The sequence below is a fragment of the Triticum dicoccoides genome, chromosome 3B (genome assembly GCF_002162155.2).
Source record: "Triticum dicoccoides isolate Atlit2015 ecotype Zavitan chromosome 3B, WEW_v2.0, whole genome shotgun sequence".
Lineage (NCBI taxonomy): Eukaryota > Viridiplantae > Streptophyta > Magnoliopsida > Poales > Poaceae > Triticum > Triticum dicoccoides.
The window spans coordinates 168,318,652-168,329,832 of record NC_041385.1 but is presented as its reverse complement, the minus strand read 5'-3'; the positions used below and the strand labels follow the sequence as shown (position 1 = coordinate 168,329,832).

Sequence of the window (11,181 nt, the reverse complement as noted above, 5' to 3'; positions counted from 1 at the left end):
TCTTCAACTAGCGGACGACTGGAAACAGACCCACAAGCTACTGTCTTCAAGATCAACGCATCAACGAGGGATCTCCCTGCTAATGGGCATATGGCGGACGAGGTGAAGGAACTTGGTTCCAGGTATCGCCGACATGTGTGAGCAAAGAGGTAGCCTCAGAGTGTCTTAGACCTTTTTAATAAAGTGTAGCAATTCCAACCGAGAAAAGGATTCTAGATTCTAAATTCTAAAAATAGAATAGGAGGGAGGTAAAAGTCTTTCGGCGCGCCTGTGTGACATCGTAAGCCACGTTTCACAAATCCCAACTCGAAAATGCCAAGTCAAGGCTCGAGTCTGACACCCCCCCCCAAAAGGCTAGTAGTTATGTACTAAAAGTTTTAGCTCTTATCTTTTGAATAATTTCACATTTTGGACCACTCTACAAATTCGATGTTAGATTTTTAAACATGGAAAATTGAACTTTTTATGGCAAATTATGTGTCGCGAGCCTAACAAATCCCTTCAGAAGCATGACAAAATCTTGGCATGTTCAATACATGCCAAGATTTGGCATGCTTGCGGCATGTAATTTGACATAAAAAACCGTTCAATTTGCCATGCTTAGAAATCTGATGTTAGATTTTTAGCATTTTTGTAAGTTTTTCTTGCTTGAGGGCCATGCTTTAGATGGGAAACAATAGCCCAAGGCTTGCCCATCCATCAGGCTTTTGGGCCAGCCTATACATAAAGTGAAAAATATGAGTTGCAAGAGAGTAACAATGACATTTTATTTGTGTATTATGTTCGTCCTGGTTTATTGGGCCCTTGAGCCAAAATGCAAAGACCAAGAAAAGTATGCATGTAGAGAAATTGAAAATAAATTACCTCTCTAATCATCCCTACTAACTAGGCCTATTTACTACCTCTGTGCATGCAATGGCTATTGCACGCATGTAGCCTGCATGCATATCCAATCAAGCAGCCCCATGCGCTTGCTTACATGGGAAGAGTGTTGGAATCTGGGATGGAGGAAATAAAGTGACGTGCTTAAATGCAACGGTCTAATAAAAATGCAGTGGTCTAATAAAATAAAGTGACGTGCTTAAATGCCGCGGTCTAATAAAAATGATACAACCTCTGGTAGCTCACATGACTAATAAACCAGGACGGAGGTAGTACATGTTCATTCATACATTTCTTATGATTATATTTGCCAGGAACAAATGCATAGCTGGTTCGATTCTCATATATGTGCATGTTGTTTTTGTTTAAACATTATTGAACTTAATGTGTTTGTATCCTCAAAAGCTAGCGTATTTAAGATTAGGTTATCTCCTTTCCCCCTTTTTGAGTGAGGTTGTCTCTTTTCTAAAACATTTTCTATCAAGAATTATAGTGATGTATTACCAGATTAGAAGTAGATTTCACATTTGTCGGATGGTTAGAAAGACAGTGGTATCTCTTGCCCAGCAAAGTTCAAGTCCCCAACTTGATATTGATACTCGCATTTTTCTGGATTTATTTCAGGCCTTTTGGCGATGTGCATTCAGTGAGAGAAGATGTTCCGGTCAACTACGAAGGCGTCTATGGCGACTTCGTCTCAATCGCTCGGAGGTTAGCGTGCGTGCGTTCATACGATTGAATGTATGTGCGTATGTATAAGCGTCTACGTTTGTATTGTGTTCGAAAAAAAATAAAAGAATAGATTCTGCATTTTTTTGTCGGAAAGATTCTACATTCAAGTGGGAACGAAAATTAGCCGTTCAATAAAATAAAATAAATAAACAAAATGGTGATAAACTGAAAAGGAGAGATTCCAACTGCTTAGCAGGAGGCGCGGCCGAGCTACAGCCTACAGACACATCGCTTTCCGCTTCCGCCGCCAGGCCGTCTCCTCCGACCTCTCGCGCCTCACCCTCCTCTAAACCCCTGGTTGAACCCTAGCCACCGCCTCCGGGAGCATGCACGCCAGGCTGCTCGGCGCTCCGTCCCGCGCCTCCGCCTGCACCTCCTCCCCGTCGGCCCCCTCCGCCGGCCGCCACCCGTGCCGCGCGTCCTGGAAACCGCGGCCGCCAAGCCGGAGCTCCGCCTCGCCGCCGCCTCTCTCGCTGTTGCGCGCCGGCGCATCCATGGAGCCCGCTTCGACGGAGGGGTAAGCTACTCGTGGATTGTCGATTCGTGCCGATTGCCGCGTATGGTTCTCGCCGCTCGGTGAATTCCTGGCGATTTCCGTGTCCCCTGGGCGTTGTTGCAGAGTTTTCACCTGATTGGTCTGCTTCTGCGTGTGCGGTGTTTCAGGCAGAGCGACCCTCCTGTGCGTGGCGTGGCCGATAGGGTCGTCGGGGTGCTGGGGGGCGGCCAGTTGGGGAAGATGCTGTGCCAGGCGGCCAGTCAGATGGGGATCAAAGTGGCCATCCTGGACCCCCTCAAGGACTGCCCGGCAAACTCCGTCTGTCACGAGCATGTCGTGGGGAGCTTCAATGATGGTGTCGCGGTCCGTGAGTTTGCGAAGAGGTAGGCGAAACTGTGATCCCGCTTGGTTGTTTTGGGGGCTGGCATCCCTGTACATTATCGTTCTCACTTCTCAATCTGCTTAGACAAATCCTTTGTATGATGTTAGGTGTGATGTTCTAACTGTGGAAATTGAGCATGTGGATGCTGTGGCACTTGAGAAGCTTGAAAAACAGGGTGTTGTTTGTGAACCCAAAGCCTCTGCCATCACGATTATTCAGGTGACCTTTCCCTTCTTGTGCCAACCGTCCTACTGTTTGGACAACTTCATACTACAACTACTAGCATCTAATGGGCTATTCATGGCAGATGCATTTCCACCTTTTGTATATGCTATGCTTGATGTATTGATACTCTATTCTGCTGCAGGACAAGTACAGGCAGAAAGGCCATTTCTCAAAATTTGGAATTCCGATGGCTGACTTTGTTGAAGTAATCCACTGTCTGTTTACTTTTAGTGAAATTATTGGAGCTGTAATTGTTTTGATATAAATTTGTAGTGGTGTTTTGCAGGTTGATACTTTAAGTAGTATAGAGAAAGCTGGGGAAATATTTGGCTATCCCTTAATGGTAAAAAGTAAAAGATTGGCATATGATGGTCGTGGGAATGCTGTTGCCCATGATAAAAATGAGCTATCTTCTGTTGTTTCTTGTAAGTTGATACACATTCGTGTTATTTTTTAAAATCAATTAAAAAAAAACCCGCAGCAGTGTCCTGATAAACACTGATTTAGCACAATCCTTTCTAATTGAATTCCTAAAACCAGAAGCTGTTCTATGATTTGCTGAATCAGCTATAAGGCGAGCTAGCATTTAAACTTTTTAAGCTATTATTTCGAGGCCCATGTTTCTTAACATAGTCTGAACTGGCCCAATCACGTGTAAAATAATCAACTGACGATGAAACTAATTTTCATTGATTCTTTATTGCTGCAGCACTCGGTGGATTTGAGCATGGCTTGTATGTTGAGCGGTGGACACCTTTTGCAAAGGTTAGTTTTATTTGATTTTATTTTTCTAAGAAATTAAATCCCATTAAAATTGGTCAAACCCTCAACTATCTCTTTTATGCCCTGCAGTATTTTTTAAGTGTTTGTAAGTTATATACACGCAAAAAAGTGTTTGTAAATTATATATATTTTCTCTAATTTGTATCTTTCTGAATGTTAAGGAACTGCATTTTGGGGTTTCCAAGTTAACCCAAGTTAACTTTGTGGTTGACATTGCAAATGATCTGCAGTAGTCAGTCACATATTGTGTAGTCACCATTTATAATTTTTGGCTGCATGCACATACTGCTATTTGTTCTTTGTGGACTTGCATCTGGCAGTGTCATACATGCAAGCTCGAGATGAATATATGATAAGTTCTGCAAGTTTATTGCAAGATATTTGTTTGTTCTTTTGTAGAATTTATTACAGAATACCATGATAGGAGTAATATAACAGAACAGATTGCTTGAATGCCTATCATATTGTCATGGGTTACAAGTATTACAACTTCTGTTTTTTTGCTTATGCATTTCTGTTATTTGTCGTTCTTTCATTCAGGAGCTATCTGTAATTGTGGCAAGGAGCAGAGATGGTTGTACAGTCTGTTATCCTGTCGTCGAAACCATTCATAAGTAAGAAATTCCTTTTGTTAAGATTATTATTTTTTGGTCCTGCATATCTGTTCTCCAAATTTGCAAAACATGAAGCCTTTGTCTGGAACATTCAGGGATAACATCTGCCATCTTGTTGAAGCTCCTGCTCAGATACCTGAGAAAATGAAGAAGTTAGCTACCAGTGTAGCTGAAAAAGCTATCAAATCGTTAGAAGGTGCTGGTGTTTTTGCTGTCGAACTATTTTTAACAAATGACAATCAGGTTTGTTCGAACATTTATGCATGTCTTATATAATTGAATCGTCCTATGGTGATGTTGGATCTTTCTCATGTTCATAATTTTACTAGGTTTTATTGAACGAAGTAGCCCCTAGACCTCACAATAGTGGACACCATACAATCGAGGCATGTTACACTTCACAATATGAGCAACATTTACGTGCTATTCTTGGACTTCCTCTTGGTGATCCTGCAATGAAAGCACCCGCAGCAATAATGTACAACATCCTGGGCGAGGATGAGGTATATATATATTTGGTTTCGTGTTGATTTGCCCTCCATTTTTTGCTATGTTAAACATTGATAGTTAGGTCAATATCTGCTAGATTATGTTAGTTACTGATTATTTTTTAGGTCACCATGTTATTATTCTGGTTACCTGTATAATGTTGAGCACCAATTGCTACAGGGCGATTCGGGATTTGTTTTAGCCCATCAGCTGATTAAGAGGGCGTTAAATATTCCAGGTGCATCAGTCCATTGGTATGCAAAGCCAGGTTGGTTCAGCCCACACACTTAGCTGTTGTTGCAGAAAGTTGACAATTCTGCTTTGCTTTCCCATGCCATAAAATATTACTTAAAGAATTGTTCTTCCAGAGATTCGGAAGCAAAGAAAGATGGGTCATATTACAATTGTGGGGCCTTCTATGTTCGATGTAAAAGCACATTTGGACAGGTTGCTGCAGAGAGACACAGATGGCCCAAAGAAAGGTTAGATTTATTCATATCATACCATTGTTCTATCTTCAACTTGCTGTTGGGGGATGTAATGCCCTTTAGGTAGTACTGTACTTTATGGTTTGCATGACTTAGATTATTCTGTTTGATATCTCTGTTAACTATAGATTTTCACTGTGTATTTATTTATTGAAGGGGACAATAGTTTTCTATATGCACTAACTTGGATGACTTTTAAACTTTATTCATATACTTTAGAAATAATGAAACAACAGTGTATTAGGATGCCGGAAAGAGAGTATAGGAGGCAGATGAAATTTGAACAGTGAATAACCAGTTTAAAACAAATAATTATACTACTGGGGCAAATAATGGCAATGGCTCAATGCATGTAAGTTATCTGGTCTGTCTAAATTCTAGTGATTGAAACTTGTTACACCCTCGTGATGTCTTTGTATTTTCCATGGTGAAATTATTCAGGCTTTTATATGCCACCTGCCAATAACTTTTACTTAATTCCTTTCTTGGTGATGAAAGTCTTCTCATTCTATTCATTCCATTTGCTGAGGAGGTCTAGAATGCTGTGTTAATTACAGTTAGACCTCGTGCTGCGGTTATAATGGGCTCGGATTCTGATCTTCCCATAATGAAAGATGCTGCAGCAGTACTGGAGAAATTCAACATACCTTTTGAGGTTTGATTTGTAAAACCTTTCTGTAGACAAGCTATGGGCTGTTGGCATGGCCCGTCTGCAGCTTCATGGATTGTTCGTTTTTTCAGCTTACAATTGTTTCGGCACACCGTACACCAGAGAGGATGTACGCTTATGCATTGTCTGCTAAGGAAAGGGGCTTAGAGGTCATTATTGCAGGTGCAGGTGGAGCAGCTCACTTACCAGGCAAGTGTCAGTTTACGGGAAAAAACATGCTCCTAAATTCACCATACTGTTTTCTAAACATAGATATTAGGGTGGAATTATGTGTATTCTGTTATGCCCTATTCTTTCAAAGCAAGTAATGTCGGGGAGCGGTAACGTGTTATTATCTATTCTATCAAGTGTCTGTTATAGTATGTTGGAGTTTATGAAATAAAGTAGTGTTTCTTGATCAAATGGACACAACATTGACACTGTTAACAAAGCCTGTATGCCTGAAGTCTAATGAACGATTTATTCATGATTTTTTTATGATTAATGAAGTACAATCTTGTAACTGTTTGTTGCAGGCATGGTGGCTTCATTGACTACTCTTCCTGTAATTGGAGTCCCCATCTGGACTAAATCATTACAGGGAACGGATTCCCTCCTATCTATTGTGCAGGTGAGGGCTTAAGTCTTCTTTTTAATACCATTCAAAAGCAGAATGATACTGTGATAAACATCACATAATCGTTGATTGTAACTATGTATCAATGCCCTCTCTTCTTGCATCATCAGATGCCTTCTACTCCCTCCGTTCCTAAATATAAGTCTTTTTAGAGATTCTAATATAGACTACATACGGAGCAAAATGAGTGAATCTACACTCTAAAATACGTCTATATTCATCCATATGTAGTCCATATTCAAATCTCTAGAACGACTTATATTTAGGAACGGAGGGAGTAATTTCTAATCGATTACTTATGGACGAAGTTGACTCTTGTGTTGTTTATTCTCATCAATTTGACAGATGCCGAAAGGTATTCCTGTTGCTACTGTTGCAATTGGAAACGCTGAAAATGCAGGCTTGTTGGCAGTTCGGATGCTTGCCTCAAGAGATACTGAGTTGTCGGACAGGTATGGTTCATTTCTGATGTTATTCTCTTGCAAATTTCAAATTCAGCTTGGTACCCTGCGTGTAATTTGTATGGTCAGCCACTGGTTTCAAACTGATAACTGGTCGTCACTGGAAGGTTGGTGGTAGATGCAGATCCCCATGATGGGTAAAATTGCCAACAGAGAAACAGAGCTAGTCAAGATATCAATAAGATGGACCAGTTTATTTATAAATATACTAATAAACTCTTTACAGTCAAGATTTTTTTTAGAATTATTTGAGAATTTCAGCCAGTCAAAATCATAAATGGAATTTATGGCTTTCATGGCCAACCCTTTTTGTGTGGTGCGAAAGGATACACTGTTAACAGAGTGGCTTGAACCGACAATCCTTGCTTGGAATGCGCTTTGCCAGTACATATGGTTTGTATCGTGTATCTGATTGTAGCAGGAAGTCTCCAGTAATCTGGTACACCAACATTGATGTCTATACTCAATCGCAGCCTGCAATTAGGGTGGATAATAAGCTAGTTCGTCACGACTCGTTAAACTAGGGAAGCAGCCACTGCCACAAGACCCATCAACAACTGGCCAGAGCGAGGCATTGCACAGTTGCATGCAGAGTGGGGATCTGAGTTTGGCGTGGGTGGTCATACAGAGGCAGAAGATTCACAGGTTCTTTTCATGCCATGTTCTGGCACCCGCTCACGGAGGCCAGCAGTTGCGGTGTGTGGGTGGGTGGGGGTGGAGTTGGTTGCAGGCTGGAACTGGATGTGATTGAGGGTGAGCAGAGGAGTTGAACTGTGTTGGTGATTTGCGTTGTGTGGGCTGGGATAGTAGAATGTTGCAGATATGGTTATCTGAAGAGGATTTTCATGGACGACAATGTTTTGCTATCTTTATGGCATCGCCATTATTCAATTCATTTACAGTTTTTGTCAAATTTTGGATTGGTTCTTTGTGTTAGACTGTTTCATGCTGGCTGCTTTTGCTGGTGATTTGGTTATTTGCTATTGAACTTTTTTCCATTGAACTATTTAGTTGTGTTTAACATCATTGCTTATTTATGGTTTTTTCATTGTAATGACATTATGTATAATTGCATTAGTTAACATGAAGGGCACTACACATTCCCTGACAATACCTTGTTCCATGATCACTAGGCGTAGTTATGTGTGCTTAGTAACTTTTAAGATCGCTGCACAATTCGTTCTGATTTGTGTTTATTTCTTGCAGGGTAAATGAATACCAGCAAAATCTGGAAGACAGTGTGTTGGTCAAAGCAAGATTGCTCGAGGAATTAGGTTCAGACAAATATCTGGAGCAATGTATGAAGCCTTGAGCACTGGCTGTCTGTTCTGTTGACATCTCGTAGCATCCAACGTTGACAAAAGCAGATAAATAGTCCACCGTGGGTGAGATTCTTAAAGATAGTCGCACTAATACCGTTCTGAGTGCTAATTGTTCATCCGGCCTGCCTGGCTGTTCATCCGGCTTTCGTTCTTATTGTGCTAATTGTAACTGCCTGCTAAATTGCTCCACTCGTCCAATTTTTTCTCTTCCTCTAGTGTGGTCCTAGTGGAGTTTTAGAGTGAGAACAGGCAGAGGAATTTTTGTGTTGGAAATTAATACACTTTACACGCTGTGTAATTTTGCTAATATTTTTATCTTGGCGAATGCTCCTAGTGCCTTGATGTTCATATGGCGGCTACGGCCTACTCTCAGTCACAATCTTAGTAAAATTTTTGCTGTATGTTTTGAGTAATTCTATCACTGTTGTGGTCCAGTGGGGCAGATGGCAGCAACAGTGCAATTCATGCAGAAACTTTGGAGATCAATGTGTTGCCCTCGCATACCGTGACCAAATATAGCTTTGCAGATGTGATGATGTTGGGAAAAAGGCCATCACGCTCATGGTCTTTTTTTGAGATTAATGATGAATATGATAGTCGAGATGATCATCTTGGTCGACCTCGCGAGATGTAGCAGGATGTGCAAACTTTGGCGCTTTTGCACTTAATAACATTTCTGCTTTCCAACCACCAGTTACATTCAGAGACACACTCATGATGATTATCTGAAGAGGATTTGGTGTCGTGATGGGCAGATTCATTGCCCAGGAAAGGTGTCAGTTAACTCATATCACGTTTTAGGATACATCATAACTTACAGCATCTACAACCGGATCTAGCTAATCCGGCCCCCTTATTGCACGAACATCCATGACAACATTAGCAAATTCTTAAATCTTAAATCCATACAATTATATGCAACGCAACACCTAGTCTAAAATTTCGCCCGTGCTTGTGCTTCAAGTCCTTGTTGTTTCCTTTTGTGTCCATGTTCGGCGGCTGTGAGTCCCGGGAAGTGAAGGTGCAGTCGCTGGCGAGGAAGAGTAGGACATGAGACACATACTGGCCCACATGGGCATGAGGCGTCGTCGTCTCCCATACCCCACTCTTTCTCGTCGGAGCTTGTGGTCTGGATGCCGCCGGTGAGGTGAGGTCCGCGATAGATGTGGATGGGTCGACATCGTGGTCGGAGCTCGATGCTGCCACCCCGCGGTTGTTCGGAGCCACGGGGTGCCGGACACCGTTGCGGCGAGGACTCCGCCTCCGCGGCCTTGGCCTCGAGGGTTGTCGCAACCTCCACCCCCTGCCTCGCATTGCGAGCACACCTCGCCGCAGCTGACGGGCCGTAAGGCATTGCCGGCGTTTATCTCCAACTCGGAGTCTGATGCCGCGGGGACGACGCGCCACCGAAGGGGTTGCACCACCACCCCGGGGTTGCTTCGCCAGATGGTGGTCACCGCGTCTGATGAGACCGCGGTCATGCGCCTCGAGCCACTAGATCGGCAGATTTAAGCGCCATTTGCGGGACGAAATGGGTTCCCCCCGAATCGAGTTCGACTGCGGTCGGGCGCACTCCACCCGGGAGCGGTGGAGAGCCATGCAGGTGGCCATCTCCTTGTCCCCGCATAGGATTAGGTCCCAGTCGATGGATAGGGAGATCTCAGAGTCGGATCCGCTGCCCCTCATGCCGGAGAAGGCCGAAGGTCGCCGGAACAAAGCTTGGAGATGGAGTGGAGTGGCTAGAGTTTCCTCCAGGATGTGGATAAGGACGAATATATGCAGGGTCGGGGTGGGCCAGCCTGGGCCGGATCTGCCATGACAGACGTGCTCGAGCGCGTTTGTGCTTCCTCATATCCGTCCCAGATATGAGCTGAATATAAGGGGTGACGGTCAGCCCGGACGTATAAGGCCGGTATTAGAGATGCGGCTTGCTCGCGATTATATTGACTGGTCATTAACCGAACCATCCGTTTGGGCGTATAGGAGCGTTTGAGGAGTTCGGTCGTAGATGCTCTTGTATATATGTGGGCTAGAAATGGTTCGACATTTGAAAATGGTCGTAGATGCTCTTGCATATATCCGACAGTTGAATATATGCGGGGTCGGCGTGCCTGGGCCGGATCCTCCATGGCCAACGCGCCCGAGCGCGTTCGGACTTCCTCATATCTGCCCCAGATATGAGTGAATAAGAGGGTGCCGGTCAACCCGAACGTATAAAGCCAATACGAGGGGTGCGGCTGGGTCGCGATTTCATGACTGGTCATTAACCGAACCATCCATCTAGGCGTATAGGGAGCGTTTGAGAAGTCCGATTGTGGATGCTCTTGTATATGTGGGCTAGAAATGGTCGACAGTTGCGAATTGTTAACTTGTTTTTTGGATTTAACGATTGTTGACATTGATTTATACTAGCCATATATGTCATCAATCATACTCCATCAGGACCGCCTTCTCCTTATCTACCTGCTCTGCATTGCAGCTCCGCATTGGCTTCGGCCTTGCACTGTTGTCACGATCTTAGCCACTCGACATGATGCTAGGGCTAGGAGAGATCTCTGATGCGCATGCAATGCAAGGTTCATGCCACTAGGCTGGATGGGCACGCAAGATTTGTGCCACTAGGCTAGGTTCTCTCATTCTCATAGTTAGTTGAGGTGATCACGGGGACGATTGCTGCTAACCGGCTGCCACTCTTGTGCTACTTGGTTCGAGGTTGTCATAGCTTCTGTTACGCATATAATACGTTGTATCGTTGAGCACTAGTACACTAGCTAGGGTGGCCATCCTCCTAGCCCCGAGCTCGCACGAGCGCATCGTGCATTCGTGTAGCTTTTCTGAGCGGACGGGCCTCATTGGGCAACTTGAGCACTTCATTGATCACTTAGCTAGACGGCGATGATTGGTTGGCAGGTAAAAAGGGCTCGTGATGATAGGGAAATGGTGCAAACGAACACGATCGAGTGGATATGATGCATATGTATATATGAACCTGGACTTAGATGGCTTAGATTGTGGTCGATC

The 11,181-nt window shown here is 43.6% G+C and overlaps 1 protein-coding gene across 1 annotated transcript; it reads left to right on the top strand.

The window, feature by feature from the left end:
- Positions 1–1,832: 1,832 nt before the first annotated feature.
- Positions 1,833–8,561, top strand: LOC119275372 (phosphoribosylaminoimidazole carboxylase, chloroplastic-like). Its single transcript, XM_037556188.1, has 16 exons — positions 1,833–2,131; positions 2,278–2,493; positions 2,600–2,711; positions 2,860–2,922; positions 3,004–3,142; positions 3,427–3,482; positions 4,041–4,114; positions 4,210–4,357; positions 4,444–4,617; positions 4,784–4,871; positions 4,972–5,085; positions 5,649–5,746; positions 5,833–5,950; positions 6,277–6,371; positions 6,723–6,829; positions 8,045–8,561. Exons 1-16 carry the CDS (start codon positions 1,941–1,943, stop codon positions 8,148–8,150), a joined length of 1,899 nt encoding a protein of 632 aa, XP_037412085.1. The 5' UTR covers positions 1,833–1,940; the 3' UTR covers positions 8,151–8,561.
- Positions 8,562–11,181: the final 2,620 nt, after the last annotated feature.